General features: G+C 38.7%; 1 protein-coding gene across 1 annotated transcript in view; it reads left to right on the top strand.

The window, feature by feature from the left end:
• UBE2U (ubiquitin-conjugating enzyme E2U (putative)) overlaps positions 1–25,346 on the top strand; it is a 53,176-nt gene extending 27,830 nt beyond the window's left edge. Inside the window, exons 8-10 of the mRNA XM_005878053.2 lie at positions 6,195–6,276; positions 17,016–17,110; positions 25,069–25,346. Of these exons, the coding sequence (XP_005878115.2) occupies positions 6,195–6,276; positions 17,016–17,110; positions 25,069–25,220 (329 nt within the window). The 3' untranslated portion in view covers positions 25,221–25,346. The remainder of the gene's footprint in view (positions 1–6,194; positions 6,277–17,015; positions 17,111–25,068) is intronic.
• Positions 25,347–25,793: the final 447 nt, after the last annotated feature.

The following is a 25,793-nucleotide window of genomic DNA, read 5'->3' as shown; positions in this document are numbered from 1 at the left end:
TGTGTGTGTGAGAGAGAGAGAGAGAGAGAGAGAGATGACATCCATGTTTTCCTCTTCTCTTAGCGATCCTCTGCCTCTTTCCTTAGAAAAAACTTTGTTATTCAGCCCGCTCTATCCACTTTCTCTAAGAGACCTCATCCACCACTCTGGTCTTCATTAGCCTGCCTTCCAGTAATCCCTAAAGCCTCATCACTAGCCAGGTCCTCTCTGGGATTCTGCAAGCATGTTTACAACTGAGCATGGACATCTCACCTACAGGTGTTCAGGCATCTCACACTTAGGATGTCCTGAAGTGAATTCATTACCTAAAACCTTATCCTTCATACCTCTCTAGATTAGTGTAGATCACCATTCTTACATTTACTTGCCAGAACCAGAATTACAGAAGTTTCCTAGACCTCTTTATCTCCCTCATTAAGTCTTGTTGCTTTTATCTCCTACAACATCATCAATCTTTTCCCTCCACTTCACACCGCCCCATCCACAACCAGTGCCTTAATTTGTGGTCTCATCAAATTTCACCTCATCATTGTGATGGTCTCATAATTGGTTTCAATAGAAAAAAACATCGCCCAGACAAAAATTTCCAGTTTTAAGGCACAAATTATAGCCAAAAAGTAGCACTCAGCTTACATATATAAAAAAGTAAGTTGGATCTTTCAGAATGTTGGTTATTAATTATTTCTATGAATAAACATTACCTTCCTCACTCACTCATGGATTAATGGTTAAGAAACATAACTTAAGGTGCTTGAAGAGACACAGTCTTACTCTGGACAGCTGGCTCAGTTGGTTGAGCATTGTCCCGTACACCAAAAGGTCACTGGTTCAATTCCCAGTCAGGGCACCACTGCCCAGGTTGACCATAAGCAGTTTCTCTCACATCAATGTTCCTCTCTCCCCCCCCCCTCTCCCTTCCTCTCTCTCTCTCTCTCTCTCTCTCTCTCTCTCAACTCAATAAAAAAAAATTGTTTTTATTGATTTGAGAGAGAGAGAGAGAGAGAGAGAGAGACTATCTTTAGTAACTCTATCCATATAAAGAATTTTATTATTTTTGATACCAGGGCATGTGAATGTTTACTTCATTTCAGAAGTTAGTGGTTGGTTGCTGTTCAGTCAATTCAGCAAACATATCTTGAGTGCCTACTATGTGTGAGGCACTGAGGAGCTCAGGTGCATTCCAGGAAGCAGAAACCCTTATCAAACCCTGTCAAGAGGCAATTGGCACTTTCAGGGAATGACTCAGCGTCCAACTCCTTCAACCAAAAACCAAACCGATTGGTAGAGAATGGCTTTTTTGGGATAACATGTAAAGATAGGGAGGCATTTGGAGACTCCAAACTGCTAGGAGGGAAAAAATGAAGCACGTGCCAACACTTAACAAAATTTGGAAATTATTGTGCTGCACTAAAGAACAATTTAAAATGGAAGGATAATGAAATGCCACTGACTGCAGTTCCTCTTCAAAAGAGTCCGATACAACATTTTTAACGTGGTTCTTCTTTCTGGGTCACTAACCTAGCATGTCATTCACCCTCTTTGCGAAGGCAATAGCTGGTAATGGTTACCTCTAGCCCAGAAGAATTTCTGAGACTTTGATTCCAGCCCTTGCTGCAATATTTCTTCATCACCCTGACTCTTCTTCCTCCAGGGATTTGTTATAAGAATGTTTCAAGAGCTTTCTTTTAATAATAACCAGCACTTAATTTTTAAATATAAATGTAAATATTACATCTGCTGCTGGCCATTTTGTCTTTGGATAATTCAGCTGGATGAGATCCAATACTGCTTTTTTTATCAGCCTAATTTCCTGGCAATAATAAAGACGAAGCTTTTAGATTATAGAATGCATCTTCAACTACTCAGAAATAAAAGGGAAACTTCCAGTAACTTCATTTTCTGCAGTTACATTCTTATCACTGGAGATATTATTAAGCTCTTGTGCATATTTTTAAAAGCTTTTTATTTTACAAATAGTGATGCATGGTTATATTTGATTTGGGGTAATAACTCTTCTCCACTTCTTTGTGCCACAAACCTATCAGTAGTCATGTGTGCCATAATGATAGTATGTTATTCTTGTCTAGCATGGTTTCCAGAGTGTACTCTGGATTATGTTTTTTAATCACCCCAGTATTATTCTTTTATTTGTTTATCAAAAATATTTATTAAACATCTAACACGTGTCATGCGCAGTGGTATGTCAACCCAATGAGCTAGGCATTATTATTATAACTCTGTTTTACAAGTGAGAAAACCAAGACCAAGGCAAGCTAAGTAACTTACTAAGGTCACACATGTATAGGGAATAGCATGTATTGGTAAAGAGTATAAGTTCTGGAGCCAGTTTGCTCTGCCATTTACTAGCTGTGTGGCATTGGGTACATTTCTTAACCTCTCTGTGTCCCAGTTCCTTTGTCTGTAAGATAAGAATGACGACAGCACACACCTCATGGGTTGAAGCACTTATAGCTGCACCTAGCACATGCGTGTTCAATAAGTGTGGTTATTATTAATTAGTACAAATAGAGTGTGGCCCAAGGACTTGAACCAGATCCTCTGACTCCACAGTTATTGCTTCTTGTCATACTCTACTGCCTTTATAATATGATATAAAGTGTTTATTTCTTTATAGCCAGAGATTTATTTGTTAGTTGAATTTATTGGGGTTGCATTAGTTAATAATACTATATAGGCTTAAGGGGTTCCTTTCCATATGGCCTGAGGTTTAAATTCAAACTCTGAAGAATATGCAGTATGTGTTTTAATAATTGTAATTATTAGCTCATAATCATAGGCAATCATATGGGAAAATGTATGAATGATCCACCGTTCTCTGTCCATCACTATAGAATGGCAAATTAAAAGCTTGGCAGAGAACAAACCACTACATCTGGTTGTGGGCAACAGCACCTTAACGACAGAATATGATCCCCATAAGGAAATGTTTATGTTCGAGGAAAAGAATTCCTTCAGACCAGTGTACCCTGTAATATTGAGCGGGGGCTTCCTGATGTTTGCTGTCATCAAGACAGACCAAACAGCCTGAAGCATCCTGGGGATGCTTGCTTTCACCCTAGGAGACTTTCATTCTTTGAGTCTTTGAGCCAGAAACAAGGGCAAGTGTCTCTGAACTGCATTTAGTCTTGAGAGACAGTATCATCTAGTCCTCATGCCTGGTTCTAAGCCTTGACTGCTCATTAGAACCCCAGAGGAGCTTGTAAAAATTCCCATGTAAAGGGCACACCCCCAGACCAATTACATCAAGAGCTCTCGGAGCAAGACCAGGCAGCAGTAGTTTTTAAAGTTCTCCAGGTAATTACAATGTGCAACCAAGGTTGGCAAGGCTCTAGCAGGAAGAGCATGACGCCAGAAGTTCGAGACTCCTTAGCCCTGTAAAGTTTGCCACATACAGTAACGTAAATTTAGGTCAGTCATTTAATGCTTTGTACTCATTTTTTTCCATTTCTATTCATTGACAAAAACGTCCCACTTTTATTTCAAGTTGCTATGAGATAATATGTGTGAAAATAAAACCTGCTAAGGCAAGTTGGTGCTATTATATTTCTTTGGACATTGGCAGTCCCAGTAGTAGAAAAAATTTTTTTAAAGATCAACCTATACAGATGTTGGAAAAGAGGTGTGTCATGTCAAAAACAGAGTAGGAACAATACCTGGTAATCCTTGGGAGGGAAGGAAGAAATATTATGGAGGCGGTAGAAGTTGATTTTCTATCACAAACCACAAGGGCCAAGTTATGGTAATAATGGGGGAATTTCAACTTCAAGGACTTCTGAGAGAATTTTACTGGTCCTTTCTTCTTGCTCTCTCTCCTGTGCTCTCTCTCTTTCTCCTGTCCTCATTCCTCCATTATTTTCCTTCAATCAACATGATTTATTGAACATCTTCTATCTCTAGGCAATGGACTGTGTGTTGGAGACAAGAAGATAAGTATTATGGTAAGCTTTTTGAGGAGTTTACAGGCAGGTGGTCAGAGACAGATAAGTGAAAAAATTATAGGGATAAAATAGGCGTATTAAACGTTTGTACAAATACTGTGACTTTTTTTAAAAAAATATCTCAGATAGCAGAGAAAACAATGAATAAAATAAGTCAATGATGTCAAATTAATGTCTGGTTTGGCATGTGCCCCTGACCAGAATCGAACCTAGGACCCTGCAGTCTGAAGGCCGACACTCTATCCACTGAGCCAAACCAGCTAGGGCACAGTCAGGAAAGATGACCACACCATAATATATAAGAAAGAGACTGCTGTACATATTCAAATAGAAAATGTAGGAAAAGCAATTTCAAAAAATTAAGGAAATATATAAATTATCCTTGATTCAAATTTTAAATTTTGTCTAAGTAATATATAGTCACAATGAGAAGACTTTACTCAATCTTTTGTTTGTTCATCTGTAAAGTGGGTATTATAGTGGTAACCATGGCATTCATACTTTACAAGTGCCCAGTATTTAGTAAGAACTCTATTAATATTAGTTATGATAATCATCTGAAGGAAACAATGAGACCTCACTAAGAATTCTTGGGAGCTCAGATTTCCTTCTTTAATAAAAGAGAGGAGTATATATCCAAATACCAATAGAAACAATATTAATAAAACCTCTAAGAATATGTATGTAACTGGTGTATGTGCTTATGATTGAAGCAAGAAAAGAATTTTTTAATTTTTATTGCTGCTTTCAGAGAGGAAGAGAGAGAGAGAGAGAGAGAGAGAGAGAGAGAGAGAGAGAGAGAAACATGAATGATGAGAATCATTGATCAGCTGCTTCCTGCACACACCCTACTGGGGATCGAGCCCACAATCCTGGCATGTGCCCTTGACCAGAATCGAACCTAGGACCCTGCAGTCTGAAGGCCGACACTCTATCCACTGAGCCAAACCAGCTAGGGCACAAGAAAAGAAATTAAAATATAGATAGGAACATTGCTAGTGAAAATCATGTAATATTAATAAAAAAAATTACTCAGTTTAAATGTCTTTATCAGTGACAAATTTCATCAGGCAAGAAGGGGATAATCAATCATTGGTAAGAACTAAGTCCCAGATACTGGCAAGATTAGTGGAAACATCTAGTTGGTTAAATAGTTCACGACTGTAAACCTAGGACAATTAAAAGAAACAAAGAGATGATAGACAGACAGACAGACAAATAGATACGGTATACATGTGTATTTTATCTGGATCTAATCATATTTTATGTAAAATCTACCAGTGCCTTAAGCATAATAGATGTCAATAAATTTCATGTGAATTTGAAGGCATGGGTTTTATAATTAACCACAAAGACATGAGTGAGTGGTGTAATGTGATTTCCACAAAATACTAATGCAGATCCAAGACGTAGCACACAGATGGAGGGAAGTAGTAAGTCACTTGCGTCTTTGCTATTCAAATGAAACTAAGACCCTTGGCTGGTTCTGGATGCAAACTTTAATAAGGACATTAGCAAATGTCATTGCCAGGATGGTGAGGATGGTTGGCTCGCTGGAAAATCATGTCTTAGAAACAGTTGGAGGAACTGAGGCTTCCCTGAGAGCTATCTCCAAATATTAGAAGGGCTCTCTCCCCCCGGGGGAGGAATGAACTTACTCATGACAGCTCCAGAGGTCAGAACTGGACCAGTGGAAACTCAGCACTCAGATTATGGAAGGACACCGTGACTGACTGTCTGTCTGTCAATGGAGAGGCAGTTCCTCAGCTACAAAGAGGAGAGTTTTTTGTGGTTAGCAAAGTATTCATTTACAGGCTGGATGGTCATCTGTTGCAGATTCTTTGGGAAAGATCAAGATCTGTAATGTCAGTTTGAACGCCAGAATTTTACTTTACTACTTGAAGTGCTCAGTTAGAATTTTGTTAAACTATGGTGTCTATAGTTTCTATATGAGTTATTTTAACACCTTCTTCATCACTATAAATGATACATAAAAAAATATCATTATAATGAAAAGTTTTTAAGTCACAATCTACTTATATCAAACAATAGCCAATATTACCAAGTTCAAATAAAAGGAAAAAATATGGAAAGTGTCTGAGCATTATCACATGATTTTCAGTATATAGTGTACATCATTGCCACATATCAACTTAATGAGAAGTGGATTATTTTAAACTTTGAACTATCATTAAAGAATGCATAGATAGCTTCTTTTTTATACTCTAATTTCAGTGCTCGAGAATCCAGGTTTCATTGGACAGTATCATAAGTGGAAGAAAATGGAGCAAAAACATCAGAAAGAATGGAATTTAAAGTAAGTAATCTTAAGTGTCTGGAATATATTATCCTATTAACTTGAAAAATATTGACTATTCCACTTTCTACTATCTAACTGAACCATCAGAAAAAAACCCTTTGGAAAGAACTTATACTTTTTTCTAAACATAATAAAAATAAGAAGTATTATTTTTTCCCCTTTTATATGAATCCAGGTGGGAAACATTTTTGCTTCATATTGGTTGCCAAAAATGGATAAAGGACCAGACATAGAAATAGGAATAGGAAAATAAAAAACCTTAACTTGTTTATATATCATCAAATAGCTTTTCATCCTTCTCAGAGCTCCTAATATTTTTCCTCTCCCACAGATTTCTCACTCAGGAACCAAATATATTACATCTAATGAGAAAGTATGTCGTAAAGTACAGAAATAAAGTATGATTGTATCTTCAGAAATCAGGCTCTTAGGCAGCTTTAAGGAAGGGATCTCAATCTCATCTTAGGCTCTTGACTTCCAAAGGCAATTTTTCTGCTTCATGATGCAAGAGCGAAGACTTCATCTCCTCTCTGTGGTGTGGGTTGGGTTGTAGTAGTCATTTATCCTGGTGGGCTTATTTCAAAGTACTGAGTGTGCTACCACAAAGCTAGGGGAATTAAATATCCCCCCCCCCCTTTTTTTGCATTAACCTCATTTACCTCATTTTTTTAGATCTTTGACTTGTTAGCCTGTGACCTCTTTTCCAGATGGAAATACAGGATCAGTAAACATAATGTGCTGTATTTTGGATTTGTGTAGGAATCAAGGCTCTTAAAATATACTTTCCTGCCCTTTAGCATCAGGCTTCAGAATGGGTTTTCAGTAGGATATTCTTTTTCCAGTTGACTCTGGCAACAACTCCTCTTTAAGCCAAAGTGGAGGAAAGCTCTTCCATTAGATGCCTTTCTGTTTTCAGAATAAATTATAGGTAGTAGAGAAGTTTTATTAAACAGAATTTGAAATGCACACATGGTGTGTGTTTTTTTTTCTTGAAGTCATGTTTTAAGTTTCATTTAAGAGTTAAAGAAACATACTCAGAACATAAAGTTAATTTTGCTTTGACGTGACTTCCTTTTTTATTTCCTTTAAGAGAACTGCTTTGTTTTATTTGTTTGATCATATATTCATTATGTAATGCCAGCATCCCACAAAACCCCCAAATTTAGAAAAAGTGGGACCATGTCATTTTCAACTTATCCATCCACTTCTACATATGGCTGAAATAATTGCAAGCTGTTTGAGTGCTAGAACATTTTTCCAAATACATTATTTTGAAGTTATAGGTCAAATTATCATGTGCGTGGTGACCTTGTCAGAATGAAACTCTCACACCTTATGCCATCTGGTGGTTGATGAGAATATATTTATATCATAATATTTGCTTCTTTTCGATATTGGAATTGATTAGCTAAAAAAAAAACCCACACTAAATAAAGTTTTTAAAAGATAGTACATTTATCTGTATAATTTTATTGTGACATAAATATTTGAGTATGCAAAAATCTAAAGTATGGTGGAATCGACTTTTTTTCAGATAATTATTAAAAGTCTCATATTCATCAAAATATATGAGGTACAATGAAGTGGTCAATTCATAGAGACAAGTAGAAAATATTTGGGGATCTATGCAAGTGAGCGATTGGTCTACATGTCCATGCAATATCATATATGCATCTTTCTGTTTTTATGTTTGAAAATGCTTTTCTTACATTGAAATTTCCTATGAAAAACAAAACAGAAAATGCAAATTGAGAATCTTTCAACTGTATAGCATTAAGGAAAAAGAGAGACTTATCTTTCCTGCTTCATATCCCTCCTCCTACTGTCCTCCCATCCCCTCATCAATCAAGGTCCAATTCTTCAGCCACACTAAACTCTTTTGTATTATTGGGGACATAAGATCTTTTCACCTCTTTGTGCCTTCTGCCTGGGATATCTTGCCCAGTAGGGTCCTTGCTGGTGGTCTAGAGTCAGGATTGGTCTGAGTGAAAACGTGGAATGTGGAACGCTTAAGTGCAGGGACGCTGGAGCCAGACTGCCTGTATTGGATCCTGGCTCTGCCAGTTATCCGCTCTGTGACCTTGGGCAAGTTATCTGAATTCTTTGTATCTCAGTTTCATTCTCTGTTAAAGGACAGTCATTACTGTACCTACACCCCTTTGAGGTTGTGAGGACTAAGTAAGTTAATACATGTACAATGCTTCAAATTGTATCTGGAACATAGTAAGTTCCCCCTGAGGTTCTCTATTATTCATGCTCTTCCTACTGTGGCTCTAGTTCAAGTTTCCGATGGAAAATCTTTGGAGGCAGCATGGGGAAAGAACATGCGCTTTAGAGTCAGACAGATCTTGGAGAAAGTCTTACCCACAGTGAGTTTGTTTCCTTGCCTATTAAATATAGATAACATGACCTAGATTGCAAAGTTGTCTTGCATTTGATCTATATATATAATTATATACCTGTTGACATATGGACATTCAATAAATATTAGTCCCTTGGGGGTAGGGAGAGATAAAAGCCCATGCCCACCAACTTTTCAAATAAAAATAGTCTTGTCAGAAACATGTAAAAATTTTAAAATTTTTCTCAAGTTAGGAAAGTAATAACTAGCATGACTACATTTATTTTAGTCCCATTATATGCATATATTTTTCCTCCCCTTTTCTACTGCACCTCTACCCTCTCTTCTGCCTGGCAAAGTATTTCACAAGGATGGCGTGAAGATACAGCTAAGTTGTCTCTTTGTGAGAGGGTCCCTGCCAACCTCTCCTTCCATGGCACTCTCTCGCTAGCTCTTTCAGCCCCCGTGGCGTGGGACTTCATCTCTTCGTGATTCTGGTAGCTCAGCACAGTACCTGTCCCGCCAGCAGGCACTCAGGTAGTGTTCGTAGCATGATGCACACTTAACGTGTACCTTGTTTTCCCTCTTAATAGGATTAAATGTGAGGACAGTTAATTTTCAGAGAAATAAAATGTAGGTACTGACTTCTATTAAGGCCCATTCTGATGTAGAGATTATGGTTCTACTTAGGGAATTCTAAGGATGTAGTCATAGAACAGTGATTGAAAACTGGAAATATAAATGACTGTCATAAATATTTTACACAAATTCTTAAGTCCCACCCATGTTTTTAGTTAGTATTACTAGGTATCCGTTGTCATTATAAGCACCTCATAAATAATTATGAATTGATCATTTGGTTTGGTGTTCATTTCTAAGGCTTTTTTTTTTCTTTCCCATTGTGTTGCCTGCCTTTTGGCTATTTGTACAAATGCTTTATTTCAACCAAGACATGGGAAGAATATGAGTCTAGAATCTAATCAGTAGTTTGCATATATCTTCTCTGTAGAAAGACTGAAAGATACAAAATCAGAAAGCAGTGCAAGCTATATTTTTAAATTTTCTTATGCACATACTAGAGCAGGGGTGGGCAAACTTTTTGACTCGAGGGCCACAATGGGTTCTTAAACTGGACCGGAGGGCCGGAACAAAAGCATGGATGGAGTGTTTGTGTGAACTAATATAAATTCAAAGTAAACATCATTACATAAAAGGGTACGATATTTTTTTTTTTTTAGTTTTATTCATTTCAAACGGGCCGGATTCGGCCCGCGGGCCGTAGTTTGCCCACGGCTGTACTAGAGGCCCGGTGCATGAAATTCATGTACAGGGGAGGGGGGGTGGGTCCCTCAGCCAGGCCTGCACCCTCTCACAATCTGGGACCCCTCGGGGGATGTCCAACTGCTGGTTTAAGCTCAATCCCGTGGGCCTAAACCAGCAGTCGGACATCCCTCTCGCAATCTGGGTCTGCTGGCTCCTAACTGCTCTCCTGCCTGCCTGATCCCCCCTAACCACTCACCTGCCTGCCTGATCACCCCTAACCACCTCTGCTTGCCTGCCTGATCACCCCTAACCACTCGCCTGCCTGCCTAATCGCCCCTAACTGCCTCTGCCTCAGCCCCTGCCACCCCGTCTTCATCCAGAAGGATGTCCGGAATGGTGTCCAGAAGGTCATTCTGCTGTCTGGTCTAATTAGCATATTATGCTTTTATTATTATAGATAGAACTATTTTTATGTCATGATCTATAGTTAATGATTGCTTATATGGTAATGGAAAGATCTATGCCAGTAGTCGAGGATTTGTCAGGCAGAAAGTTATCCATTCTGGAGAAGTTTTGCATTCTATGTAGCTTTAGAAAAGGGTATTGCTCTTGTCTATCCATAGAAAGTATGGGAACTAACATGGCAAAGCACCTACTGTGTGCCAGGCATTCTCCCTTTGTTTCCTAACATAATACTGGCCATGCTGCTGTGGAGCTGACCTCTAAGTGTACACACACATCTCTAAGTGTAACTCCCAGTCATATCCATCAGCCTTCTTCAAAGCCAACTAGTCAACCTACATTCCAGGTCAAAGCACTTTCCTTGTTATAGGTCACAGCTTTAAGACAAGGGTCTTCGCCTCCCTTTCTGGAAAAGCAGAGGCAGCTAGTAATTATATGCAGTTTACTAATGAGGGAAACATGAGGCAGAAAGAGACTAACCAGCTTGCCTGAACTTATTGATAAGCACATATTGTGTTTATAAATGAAAACTAAATGATTTCCAATCTGCCTATTAATATGTGCTTACATAAAAGCTTAAAATTTTCAGGTAACTGTAAAAATATTGCCTACCCAATTGCAAGCACAAATTGAGTCTACCTCCTATAAAAAAGTTTTGTGGGGTTTTGTTTTGTTTTGTTTGGAGTCAATCTCAACATCTATTATTAAACAATGTTACTTCCTTTCTCTTATATATAAGAAATTAACATGTGCTATAACAAACACCAGCATAAAACTTTCTTATATTTATAGAATATACTCTGGATTTAATTTTACTATTTTTTAATAAGAATGTAATATGTATTATTTCTAAGTTCCTGCAGTATGTGATTCTGTATGTGTTTTAACTCACAAAAGTATATGGTCTTGCTTTAGCATAACTATGTTTGATTCTCTTTTCTCCAATTATATAGAAAACATTTATGCTGGGTACATTAATTTAGTGGGTGTTTGTGCTATTCTTTCAGGTTAAACATTGTTTTTTATAGGGTTATATAATTATATATGTAATGCATTTTAAGGTGTAATGCTAGCTTTTTTTATTTCCCAAACCTTGACTGCCATCTTGTGGTTAAAAAGAAAATTGACATTAAAATGAGCCTAGGAAATGATCCTTTGAAAATATATTAGTAGACATGGAAAAAATATAAATAAAGGGGCAGGGGGGGAATATTAAAATGAGCCTAGGAAATGATCCTTTGAAAATATACTAGTAGACATGGAAAAAAATATAAAGGGGCAGGGGGGGAAACTCTTTGTAAAAATAATTTCTTCCAAGCAACTGCTTAGTTTGTGCTTGGATGTTTTTAGACAAAATGAGTTCAGTACTTTAAAAAGCATTCAAATAGCTCGCATCCTCCTTTTAGCTTAAATGTAACATCTTATGATATTCAACCATCCAGATTTCATATATATATATATATATATAATAGATTTTTACTGAGCACCTACTTTGTATTTTTACATTTGTCTGAAAAAAACATCCAGAAAATAAGAAAGTATTTCCATTTTCTAAAAAAAGGAGTACAGAAGGAGTTTTTATTTATTTTTTAAAAAAATATATTTTATTGATTTTTTACAGAGAGGAGGGGAGAGAGATAGAGAGTTAGAAACATCGATGAGAGAGAAACATCGATCAGCTGCCTCCTGCACACTCCCTACTGGGGATGTGCCTGCAACCCAGGTACATGCCCTTGACCGGAATCGAACCTGGGACCCTTGAGTCCGCAGGCCGACGCTCTATCCGCTGAGCCAAACCGGTTAGGGCCAGAAGGAGTTTTTAAAAATTCCCTAAGGTTACACATTCAGTGGCCTGTCAGATGCTACAACCCGTGCATTTTTCTATTAGATCAGGCTGATACAAGTGCAGACACTGAAAACCCAGGGGTGTTTTTGGCTGTAGGTAGAAGACATGGTTAAGGTACACAGTTATGGCAGAAAAGAAAGCATCGCCACTTGTCCTTGGGAGCAGCACAAATGAGGCTCTGCTGTTGTGTGGACTCGCTCACGCCTCAGAAACAGCTAGCATGTCTTTCTCCCACCACCCCTCAAGTTTTCTCTTTTCCTGAATAAATACACTTAAAAAGGGCTTCTCCACCCGATTCTAACGCATGCATGGAGGCTTCCCTACACCAACCAGCAATTCTCAGACGCCAGCACAGTGTCAGCTCAGTTCCAGCGCTGTCTGCCCAGAGAGAACATCACATTCCACAGGTCAAGGGCTCAGTCCCACAGACCACCGTCCACTTCACATGCCAGTTGCAAACCCAGTTGTTACCTGTACTTCAGACTGACTCACTGTAATTTATAAATTCCCATGAACCCCTCCCTCAGGTTTGTTTAATCTGCTAGAACACAAAAACCTTTTGCCTCACTAGATTACGGATTTATTACAAAGGTTATATAATTATATGCATTAAATATATAACCCTATAAAAAATGATGTTTATCTGAGTATCCTTTGTATTTTTTCCATGTCTGTATTTTCCAGGGAGCCTTTATTACAGGTTTATGAATCAATAGCCAAATGAAGAGATACATAGGGAAAGGTCCCCAAAGAGAAGCTTCTGTCCCTGCGGAGCATGGGGCCCAGCCCAGGGCATGTGAGAGCATTTTAGTTCCCTAATGTGGAAGCGCTCTCTCTCTCTCTCTCTCTCTCTCTCTCAAAAAAAAAAAAAAAAGAAAAAAAAAAGAACCTTTGAGCTGTCCTTATTGGGATTTTTATGGCCGTTTCATTATGTAGTCATGATTGACTAAGCCATTGGCCATCAGGGGGTGAGACTGAAAGTTCCAATCCCAAAACCACATGGTTGGCTCCTACTGGTAACCAGCCCCCCATCCTTGGGTGGGGTCCAAAAGTCACCTCATTAACCTCATAACAAGAGACACCATTGTTGCTGTCATCACTTAGGTAATTCCAAGGGGGTTGGGGGCTCTGTGCCAGAAACAGGGACAAAGACCAAATGTATTATTAGAAGTCACAGCATCACACACACCCAGTTCTTTCAACTGCTTTTTAAAATGAGTTCCACATTCTTTATTGTTCCCTTCTATGGATATAATTCATTTCATCAATTTTTCTCTCTGAATGTAGCCCCAAGACTTTGCCATAGCTTTCTGCTTGTAGCCCAGAATCTGGTGGAGCGTCCTATGCTATAAATACCGGGGCTTACAGCTGCTCTCCCCTTCATCTCTCCTCAAAAAGGGGTTTTGATACCAAGTCAAAAACATATATTGGACTTTTTTAAAAAGAAAATTGCTCCTTTAATAGGGCTCCCACATAGAACACTCTTTTGAGGGGTTTCCCTGTCTCTTTCTCTCCCTCTCTCTCATGCCTTCTCTCTAACAGCCCACCCCACTCGCACTCTCCCCATCCTGGCCTCAGAAATACCACGCATGGACTGGCTTAGGCCTTGGTCTGAGCAGAGTGAGGGAGGACTGCTCCGGTTGCCCAGAGGTGTATTAGATTGTGGGCCACCTGAAAGGAGGAACCACAGGGAAGCCAAGAAGTTCCCTTAACAGTGGTTCTCAACCTTCTGGCCCTTTAAAACAGTTCCTCATGTTGTGACCCAACCATAAAATTATTTTCGTTGCTACTTCATAACTGTAATTCTGCTACTGTTATGAATCGTAATGTAAATATCTGATATGCAGGATGGTCTTAGGCGACCTCTGTGAAAGGGTCGTTCGACTGCCAAAGGGGTCTCGACCCACAGGTTGAGGACCGCTGCCTTAGTACATATTACAAAAAGTCAGATTACTAGACTTTAGGATACAGTAAGTTTTATGGCTCTTGTAATGTACATAAAGCTATATTTTCAAATGTGTGGTCCTTTACATTGCTACCAAAGGTACTGAACATTAAAATGAATACATGCGTTAGGGTTTTTTGTTTTATTTTTTAACTTTATATATGGCATTTTCCTTTATAAGCGTTTAATTTGCCTTTCTTTAGTAATCCTAAACACTTTTGGGTTTTTTTTGTTTTGCTTTGTTGTCGTTTTTTAATATATTTTTATTGACTTGGGAGAGGGAGAGAGAGAGAAACATCAATGATGAGAATCATTGATGGGCTGCCTCCTACACGCTCCCCACTGGGGATGGAGCACACAACCCACCTACAATCCGGGCACGTGCCCTGACAAGGAATCCTGACCTCCTGGTTCATGGGTTGATGCTCAACCATTGAGCCATGATGGCTGAGCCAACACTTTTGTTTTTAATTAGGAAGACAAATGTATGAATGAAAAAGGAAATATTAGTCTTCAAGTTTTTTTAAAATAAAGTCAAGTTATGCTATTTTCTAAAGTCATGTTTGTTCTGAGGAAAAGAATTTTCTAATGATTGACTGACTGATTGATTGATTGATTGATTGATTGATTTAGTACACACACAAGGCTCACAGAGGGCTAGAAATAGTTTGTCTTCCTGCTAGATAGAGTGGCAAGACCTCTTAATTAATTCAAGGGACATTGGATAGAGACTTCAGAAGGGTCAAGCCTTAATAGTGAGGCTGTGTTATCCCCCAAATAAAAGCTGGTCTAGTAAGTTCAAACATGAGCCTTGAAGATTCCAAACTGATTTGCAAGGTATTAGTTGCATCTTGTTCAATAGAACAAAAACTGAAACAATGGGCAACCATATTTAAAGGACTATAACAAAATTGAGTGCCCCCAAAATAAGAATTACAATGTCCTTCATTCTATTCAAAATCACCAGTCATATTAAATAAGCAGGAAAATATAACCCATAATCAAAAGAAATCTCTATCACTTAAATAGATCCATAAATGATAGAGATGATGGAATTTATAGATATGGACCTTAAAGCAGCTATTAAGCATCTTGTAATGTATATTCAAAAAATATAAAGAAAATCATAAATATAATGAAGAGAAATGTAAGATATGCAAAAGTCCATCTAGAGATAAAATAAATGAGTAAATGTTTTAAATACACACTGTATGGAAAGAACAGCGAATTAGCCACAGTAGAAAAAATGGCCCACGAACTTGAAAGGGTAGCAGTATAAACTCTTACAAGTAAGCCTAGAAGGGGAAAAGAGCCTCAGTGAGCTGTGTGACAATATCAAGTTGTGTAAGTTACTTGTACCTGATGTCTCAGAAAAGAAGTGACAGAAAAAACATGTGAAGAAATAATTATGGTTGAATATTTTCCAAATTTGATAAAAGCTATAAACTCAGAGAGCATGTTCAATGGATCCCAAGACACCGAAATATAAAGAAACCATACCAAGGCCCATTATAATGTGCCACAATAAAATCACTGCAAGTCAGTGATAAAGTGAAAAATTTTCAAAGCAGCAAATGGTAAAAAGAAAATACACACTGCACATAATGGGACAAAGATAAAAACAACCAATAACTTCATGTCAGAAAACTCGTAAGCCAGAAGATAATGGATGACAATTTTTTTTAAATATATTTTATTGGTTTTTTACAGAGAGGAAGGGAGAGGGATAGAGAGTTAGAAACATCAATAAGAGAGAAACATCGATCAGCTGCCTCCTGCACACCCCCTACTGGGGATGTGCCCGCAACCAAGGTACATGCCCTTGACCGGAATCGAACCTGGGACCCTTCAGTCCGCAGGCCGACACTCTCTCCACTGAGCCAAACCAGCCAGGGCTGGATGACAATTTTAAAGTGCTCGAAAGAAAGAAATTGTTAACCTAGATTTTATACCCAGTGAAAATCTCTCTCTAAAATGAAGGCACAATAAAGACTTTTTCAGACCAATAAATTCAGCCACATAGATGAAGTGAACAAATTTCTTGGAAGACAGTATCTACCAAGGCTCGCTTAAAACATAATAGATAACCTGAATAATCCTATGTCTCATAATGAAATTGAATTGCTAGCTTAAACACCTTCACATAAAGACAACTCCAAGCCCAGGTGGCTTCATGGAGAATTTTTGCAGAGATTCAAGGGAAACATAATGCCAATATACACAAACTCTTTCAGAAAGAGGATGTTTGCAGGTATAATTGGTTAAGATGAGGTTATGCCGGATTGATGTGGGCCCTAAATTCAGTGCCTGGTGTCCTTCTAAGAAAACGAGAGGGCATAGATACACACAGGGAAGAGGCCATATCTCGGTAGAGACAGAGATTGGAGTGATGCAGTTACAATTCCAGGAACACTAAGGATCACTGGAAGCCAGCAGAATTCGGGAGAGACAGGGCAGGATCTTCCCAAACGCCTTAAAGAGGGAGCGTGGCCCTAACACCTGATTCCAGACGTTAACCCCCAGAACTGTGAGAATAAATTTATACCATCAAGTTTGTGGTCATTTATTATGGAGCCCCACTTGTATAGGAAACCAATACACCTTGCTATACCAAACGATATTGTTTTATTATTGTTACAATATTAATCTTATACCATATTCATTTGCTTTTCTAACTACTCTTCTGTCGGGAAACACAAATTGGAACAATTTCAGTTTACTGTTGCATTAGTCAACACTCAGAATGGCACCATGTTCAAAACCCATTGCTCTACTCGTCTGTTTCATTTGATTTGTTTGCCTTATTTTTCTCAAAAGTAATGTAAGCATCCCAAAATTCATTTGGGAAGGTACATAATTTCTCCTTTTTCTTTTTCTAGGTATGCTGCTGCCAAGGCTCAGTATACTAGAGAAACTAAAACTCCTCACAAAGCCCAGTATCAAAGCAGCAGAATTTATCCCTCCCCAGTTTCAGGTAAACTGAGTTCAGCCTATTTGTTTTGCTTTGTTTTTAGAACTAAAATATCATTCATAATAATAAATTTAAATTTTTTGTTACTTTAAATAAATTTCAATATGTGAGGCTTAATCTTGTGTTTTTCTTTTAAAGTTGCTTTAACTCTTTCTGACTAACAAAATTTTTTTTAGAGTAAATTACTTAAATAACAATTGGAGCTTTGAAAAAAATTAATTAGTTATACTTTCAAGCCCACTACACTATAATATACAATTTGAACATCTAAGGCTAAGTTTCAAAATGTATAAAAGCATTTAAAACAAGCAAAACAGTAAACTTTTCCCTAATACTCATTACAGACTCAAAGATATGCAATATGGCTGAAAAGAAAGGAATAATGTTAGTTGAGTTGTTTTTGGTGCTCTTTTTGAAATAATGTTTTTCAAAGAAACATTGGGGATAGATTTAAGGTAGATTTTAAGGAGGAAGAGACAGCTGATAATTTATAATAGAAATCAGCTCGTACAGAAGGCAAAGCAAGACATTTGGGGGCAGAGAAGTTGGGTTTAGATAACAGCTCTATTTAGTCATGGCAAAGTCACTTAACTTCTGAGTTTCAGTGTTTTCATTCTCAGGTAGCACAGGGTAAATAAAAAAATGTTTAATAAGTATTTGTTTCTAATATGCTGCCCTATTTCACAAGATTCTTGTGACTAAATTACTCCATGTATGTAAAAATTTTTGTGAACTGGGAAGTACTATAAGTATTAGGTATTGTTTTCCTGACCCCTGTTCTTTAAACACATCTATACTAATAAAAGGTTAATATGCTAATTCGACCGAACATCTTCCAGACGTCCTTCCAGACAAAGCCACAGTGGCAGAGGCGGTTAGGGGTGATCAGGCCAGCAGGGGGGAGCAGTTAGGAGGCGATCGGGTCGGCAGGCAGAGGTGGTTATGGGTGATTAGGCAGGCAGGCAGGTGAGCAGTTAGGAGCCAGTGGTCCCAAATTGCGAGAGGGATATCTGACTGCCTGTGGGATCAGGCCTAAACTGGCAGTCGGACATCCCTTGAGGGGTCCTGGATTGGAGAGGGTGCAGGCCGAGCTGAGGGACCCCCTAACCTCCGTGCACAAATTTTGTGCACCAGGCCTCTCGTTAGCTTATAAATGCTAGGCACTGCAATAACCTTCATTCAATGATTCTCCATGGTTCCTACACTCATACTCTAACTTTCTTTTCCCTAGCTCAAGTCCTACTTCTCTTTCTCCTCCTTGTTTTGGTTTACCAATCAGATTTTCTTCTCTAAGTCACCAGCCTCAGTTTCTCTGTTCAACTCTGCCTTCTTCCAGGCTCCCTGCAAGGAATGGTAAGAAATGTTACATTTTCCAGCCTTACTCTCTGCTTCCTCCATGAATTCTCCACTCCTTTCTGCAATCATTATCCTCCAACATTCCCACCATCTTCACCAATAGAAAGAGATCATCTGGGGAAGTTAATGAATACAATTTCTGCCCATGCTTTGTCAGACTGCTTTCTACAGCTCAACTCTGCTTTTGTTTTACTAACTCTAAAATCCTTTGTTTCCCAGTTCATTCGGGATAAAATTTAGATTCTTTGACATGGCAAAGTCTTTACTGCTCTAATATCTGCCTTTTCGGTGATATCTCTTACCACTCCCTCATTCACTCCCAAAACACCACACAGCACTAGGGTCATGTTGTTTATTTCCTTCCTCAATTAAAAAAATTGATGACAGTACACTATGTTTTCTCATATTCCCACTCCAAACAACCTTTTCTCCTTTCTTTCTTTTCTTTTCTAGTACCTACTCATCCTTTGAGATTCAGCTCAGGTATTACCTTCTCTAGGAAACTTCCCCTGTGGTCTCTCTCAGAGCATTTTTATCATGCACTTCATGCCCTATTACTTTTCTATTGCTATGTAATGAATTGCCCCATGCTTAATAGTTTAAAACAACACATTTATTATTTCACAGTTTCTGTGTGCCTAGAGTCCAGGCACAGTGTAACTTGATCCTCTGCTTGGGATTTCATAGGCTGTAATCAAGGGATCAGTTGGGCTGCATTCTTATCTGCAGGCTTGAATGGGGAAGGATATGCTTCCAAGCTCTCTAAGGTTGTTGACAGAATTCACTTCCTTCTGTCCTTAGAATGGAGCCCCAAGCTTCTCACTGGCTATACGCTGGAGCCCTCCCTCAGCTCCTAAAGGCTGCCTGTAGTTCACTGCCACATGGGCTTTCCCAACATAGCCTTTTCCTTCAGCCAGTCAGCAGGGAGAGTCTTTAGAGCTAGTCTGATAGCAAGGTGGAATATTATGTATTGTAACATAATCATGGGAGTGGGACTCCTCACCTTTGGCATATTTTATTGATTAGAAGAAAATCACAGGTCCCACCCATACTTAAAAGGGAGAGGATTACATAAAGGTATGAACACTAGAATTTGGGGATCATGATAGACCACCTTAGAGTTTGCCCTCCACACATGCTGTGTGATACTAGTCCTTTACTGCCAGTCTAGACTCTTCAATAGAAAGTGACCTCCTGAGGGAAGGGGCTGCTTACCCCTAATCTGCCACAGCACAGTGCTTGGCATATAATAGGTATTCAACGTTCATAAATGAATGAATGAATGAATGAAGTAGAGTTGGCATGCTTTTAGCAGCTTTCATTTGGGAAAAGGGGGAGTAAATCCATGATGAGTGAGAAATATTAAGAAAGGTGAGCTGGAAGGGAGAATATTTTAAGGAATGTCCATAAATTAATTAGCTCTTCAGTGCTGAGCCTTGTCTTCTTTGAAAAAGGAGTAGACAATCCTTTGTGTTTAATCTTACACTAAGAAAAGACACTGTACCTAAAATGTCATGGTAATTTAGATTATTGTTCAGAAATATTCACTCTTATCCTATTTCACCTCCATGGGAACAATATGCTCCCTTGACCCTTGACGTCAAGCTTTGCCATGTGACTTGTTTTGATCAATGGGTTAGTAGGTGTGACATGCTCAGGGTCTAGGAAGGGTTTGTGCAATTTGGCTTGCTCTTTTTCATGCCTGCCATCCTCCCAAGAACGTGCCTGGACTAGCCCCCTGTCACAGAAAAAGATGAGAGGCACCGAGCTCAGCATTCCCAGCCACGCCTTCCGGCCATGTCCAGCCCAAGGAAGCCAGCCAAACTGCCAATGTGTGACCTACACAAATGCTTACTGTTCTATGTCACTGAGATTTTGTGGTTGTACATTATGTAGCAACGGTGAACTTACACAGGACATTAAAGGGAAATTTTACTCAGAAAATGAATGAACTTTGTGCCCCTCTTTAGCAGAAAGGTTTCAGTATGTCATAGTTTGCCAATGAGAAAATTCACCTGAGATTTAGGAGGTGGGAGAGAAGAAGAGATCATTATCCCTTTTTAAAATTTATTTTTCAATTACAGCTGACATTCAATATTATATTAGTTTCAGGTGTACAGCATAGTGGTTAGACATTTATATAATTTATGAGTGATCCTCCTGATAAGTCTAGACCCACCTGGCACTATACACAGTTATTAAAATATTATTGATTATATTCCCTATGCTGGACTTCATATGTCCATGACTATTTTATAGCTATCAGTTTGTACTTCTTAATTCTTTTACCTTTTTTACTTAGCCCTCCAACCCACCTTCCATCTGGAAACCCTCAGTTTGTTATCTGAATTTATGAGTCTGTTTCTGGTTTGTTTCTTCATTTATTTTATTCTTTAGATTCAACATATAAGAAAAATCATATGGCTTTTGTATTTTTCTGTCTGACTTATTTCACTTAGCATAATACCCTCTAGGTCCATTCATGCTGTCACATAAGATATCATTATTTTTATGGCCTAGTAATAGTCCATTGTGTATATATGTACCACAGCTTCTTTATTCAATCATCTATTGACAGGCACTTGGGTTGCTTCCATAGCTTGACTATTATAAATAACACTGCAGTGAACATAAGGGTACATATATTCTTTCAAATTATGTTTTGGGTTTCTTCAGATGTATACCAGAAGTGGAATTTTTAGGTCTTAAGGCAGTTCAATTTTTATTTTTTGAGGTAACTCCATACTGCTTTCCACAGTGGCTGTACCAATTTGCATTCCCACCAACAGTGCACAAGGGTTCCCTTTTCTCCACATCCTTGCCAACACTTCTTGTTTGTTGATTTGATAATAGCCAATCTGACAGATGTGAGGTGGTACCTCATTGTGGTTTTATTTTGCATTTCTCTGAGGGTTAGTAACATTGAGCATCTTTTCATATATCTATTGGCCATCTCTATGTCCTCTTTGGAGAAGTGCCTATTCAGGTCCTTTGCCCATTTTTTAATTGGAGCATTGTTGTTTTCTGGTGTTGAGTTGTCTGAGTTCTTTATAAATTTTGGATATTAACCCCTTATTAGATATACCATTGGTGAATATGTTCTCCCATTTAGTAGGTTGTTTTTGTTTTGTTGATGGTTTCCTTTGCAAACCTTTTTAGTTTGATGAAATCACATTTGTTTATTTTTGGTTCCCTTGTGAGAGAAGATATATCAGAAAAAATATTAGTAAGAGCAATGTCAGAAAGCTTACCGTCTATGTTTTCTTCTAGGAGTTTTATGGTTTGGGGTTTTATAGTTAAGTCTTTAATTTATTTTGAGTTTATTCTTGTATATGATGTAAGAAGGCAGTCTAGTTTCTTTTCTTTTCTTTTTTTTTTTTTGCATGTATCTGTCCAATTTTCCCAACACCATTTAGAATAGGCTATCTTTACCCCATTTTATATTCTTGCTTCCTTTGTCATATATTAACTGACCATATATATGTGGGTTTATTTCTGTTCCGTTCCATTGATCTGTGTGTCTGTTTTTAGGCCAGTATCATGCTGTTTTGATTACTATGACCTTGTAGTATAGTTTGATATCAGGTAGCGTGATTCCTCCCACTTTGTTTTTCTTTTTCAAGATTGCTGTGGCTATTCAGGGCAACCATTATTCTTGAGAAGGTGTGTGTACTGCACACAGCAGCCTCCTTTCATGCAACTCTCCACAAACTCTCACTTTACAGATATGATGGCTTCATGAATATGTTCATCATGCATTTTTGTCCCACTTTGGGTGGCAGCATGTGTGCAGCTACTTGGTTTCCCCATAAGTTGGTTTCCCCACTCGTGTCAGTGCATCAGGCTAAAGGAGGTAGAGACTGGTTTTCCAGTTCCCCAGCTGTAGCCTTCAATACCTTCATTCCCCCAGGACTTCCATACCTGTATAAGCCCAGTTTCCTTTATTAACCCCTCATTCTTCTATTACTTATAGTGGCTCTGTTTTCCTAACTGAATTCAGATTGATACAGAAGTAAATGGAAATAAACCATTTGATAATAATCAGAGCCCAGCCGTCAGAACATATGTTAATATCTTCAGTAACTAATTTTTTAAGATAAAAAAAAATTAGAAGAAGCAGAGTTTCTGGGATCCATCCCAAGAAAGACAAACTATAAGGCAAATATAATTTGTGCTTTCATAACTTATTTTAACACAGTAACACAGATATTGATTCCCAACAATAAATCCAACTTTTCTCAGGGGACTTATAATACTTAAGTTTTTCTGGAGGAAAGAAGTTCAAAATAGTATTTATTTTTTTCTCTCATAAGGAATCATTTCTATGCTTATTTTGCATTAAGCTCTGCTAATCTAACCAGGATTTCTTTTTATGTTTCCTGGGAGTTGTTGGTGTTTTAAAAAAAATAAAATAAAAAACAGAGTAGGAACTAGAAGGCAAATGGTTAAAATGACTGACACTCAACATTCATTCCACACCAACAACTGGTGCCAGCTAATACCATTTTCCTTGCCAGCAACTAGTTTAGGAGTGGGGTATGACAATCTCGCTTGAAAGGAAATATATTGGGCCTCAGAGGATGGTTTTTCTACTCTTAAAAATGAGACCCTGGAGCAAAGACCCCCTTTTTCTTCTCTGGACGTTGCCATGTCTGATGTGAGTGGTGCTAGAATGGCCACATCTCTCTTGCTGTGAGTCTGAAGATGACACCAAAGATGGCCAAGCGGAGCAGTGAAGAGAACTTGTCCCTAATGCCATTGTTGAGGCACCGTATCATTCAGTCCTGCCCTGCTCTGACTTTTCTCTCCTGTGAGGTGAGGCATTTCCCTATTATTTCAATTGTTTTGAATTGGGCTCTGTACTTCCTATAACCAGAAGCATGTGAATTTAGGAAGGCCTGAACACAGTTTGAAAAAAACTGGCGTTAGTTCCATTAGTGATACGTTCATAGAAAATAAAGTAGAAGGTTTTCTCAAGGGAAAAACAGAATTTAGTTTTAAAATAATGAAAGCTAGAGACTAACACTAAAGCGCAAAGATAAAAACGTGATCATTGGAGACCTCATAGGATAATGGCAGCTGTCTAAACTCCAATTTCTCCTCAAACCTTTCTGTACCAAAGAGACTAAGAGAACAATTCATTCATAACCTTCATCTATAGCACGATTTGAAGGCAATGAATATTACAAGGTTCATTTGATATGTAATTGGGGGAATAAACATCGGAGATGAGCAGAATTTATCCTGCAACCCATACTAGGCAATGAATTAAGTGGCATCTAGGTAGAAGGGATGAAGTGTAGAGGGAGCAGAGCATAAGTAGCACCAACTAAGGTTCACCTTTAGAAAGCAAGTTCCCCATGCTGAGTGGAAATATTGAGAAATATAGATGCTATGTCTATACTGTTCTTTAAAAGATATAATCCGTTTCTTTCCCTGTTCACCAGACCCTTCTAAGAGATGAAACTCCTTTGCATGACACATGAGGCTCTCCTCATCTGGCCTCAGCTCAGCCGGGCAGCTCCACTGACTCCTATAGCACGATTTGAAGGCAATGAATATTACAAGGTTCATTTGATATGTAATTGGGGGGAATAAACATTGGAGACCAACAGAATTTATCCTGCAACCCATACTAGGCAATGAATTAAGTGGCATCTAGGTAGAAGGGATGAAGTGTAGAGGGAGCAGAGCATAAGTAGCACCAACTAAGGTTCATCCCTAGAAAGCAAGTTCCCCATGCTGAGCGGAAATATTGAGAAATATAGATACTATGTCTATACTATTCTTTAAAAGATATAATCAGTTTCTTTCCCTGTTCACCAGACCCTTCTAAGAGATGAAACTCCTTTGCATGACACAGGAGGCTCTCCTCATCTGGCCTCAGCTCAGCCGGGCAGCTCCACTGACTCCGCCATGCACTTCAACACGGCGATTTGGGACTCCCATGAACCTGGGAGCAATTGTTATTAGCTAGAAGTCCTTGGACAAGTTACGCAGGGCACTCAGTCTAGATTGACTCATCTATAAAATAAGGATAATAATACCTGCCCGTCACAAGGGTTGTGTCTACGTTAAATCATGTTATACATGTAGACTGCTTAGCGCAGACCTGGCCCAGTGCAAATACTGAAGTACCAACTCTGATGACCTCCAAACCTGTCAGGTCCTCACGTACCTTTGTGCCTTTGCATGTGCTGTGTCCTCTCTCCTGCCCTCTTCTTCGCCCTCCGCTTTCTAAGTCCACTTCTGTTCTCATTGGACACAGCGATCCCATCCCTGTGCGGCTACAGCACTCCTGCACACCTTTTTCCTGACACATCCACTGGCACGTAGCAGGGACTCCGTAAATATGTGTTAAATGAATAAACCAACCAAGACTACAAAGATTGACCCAAATGGAAAGAATGATTTCTAACAAAAAAAATTCATTGCAAGGCGTAACATTTAGGAAGTTTAAAAGGGTTGCTTGCGTTCACTCACATGACCTTAGGAATTATGCTACAAATGCAGGAATGCTCCTCTTTTTATTGTATTTCCTACCATGTCTATTACATTTCTGTTTTTCATACTTCTTATTGCAGTTCTGTTGTGTTTTTCTCTAGATTCACCATCTGAAACAGAAGTTGTCTTAAAGATACATGAAGCAGAAGAGTGGGAAGATGATGGTGAGCACATACATGAGCCAGGGGAAGAGGAAGTGGAGGAACTGGTCAACTGGACCCATACTCTTAATTCAGATACTTTAGATGTGTAAGCCAAAGGCCCCAGGATTTAAAAAAGAAACAGCCTCAACCACAGCTCAGCTTCATGGAGCAACTTTGGAAGACTCTCAGAACTTGGATTCCATCCCCCACCCCCCAAGTTGGTCTCATCCTCTCACTGCAAGTACAAATTATAAATATGAGTAAAAATCAGTGACTCTGATCGTTTGAATTTTTTGAGCTCCACTTCATTGTTTGAACCCAAGTTAGCCAAGTTTGGGGTGTCCATTGTGGCATTCCAATCAATGGCATTATACCCACACTTGGTAAGCGACTGGATAGAAGTTTCTGCAGTCAGGGCATGGGTCAGGAGAGGCTGCGATAGGAGGTGAGCTCTCGGGAGCTTCAGCATCTGGACAGTAACCCAGACAGAGAGATCTTTCCATTTATCTACATCCATTTTGTTTAGTGTCTTTTCCCCTCCACATTCAAGGGATGCAAGGTCGCCTGTCCACCTTCCTCTTCTGTGTTCTTCCAGAATGCATGCTCTGTTTTCTCTTTGAGCAGCCCTCTCCTCATATTCTCATGTCTGTATTCTCTCCCTCTCTTTTTGCTGTGTTACTTCC

The sequence above is a fragment of the Myotis brandtii genome, unplaced genomic scaffold (assembly GCF_000412655.1).
Source record: "Myotis brandtii unplaced genomic scaffold, ASM41265v1 scaffold540, whole genome shotgun sequence".
Classification (NCBI taxonomy): domain Eukaryota; kingdom Metazoa; phylum Chordata; class Mammalia; order Chiroptera; family Vespertilionidae; genus Myotis; species Myotis brandtii.
The sequence above is the reverse complement of the archived record's forward strand: the minus strand, read 5'-3'. Positions and strand labels throughout refer to the sequence as shown.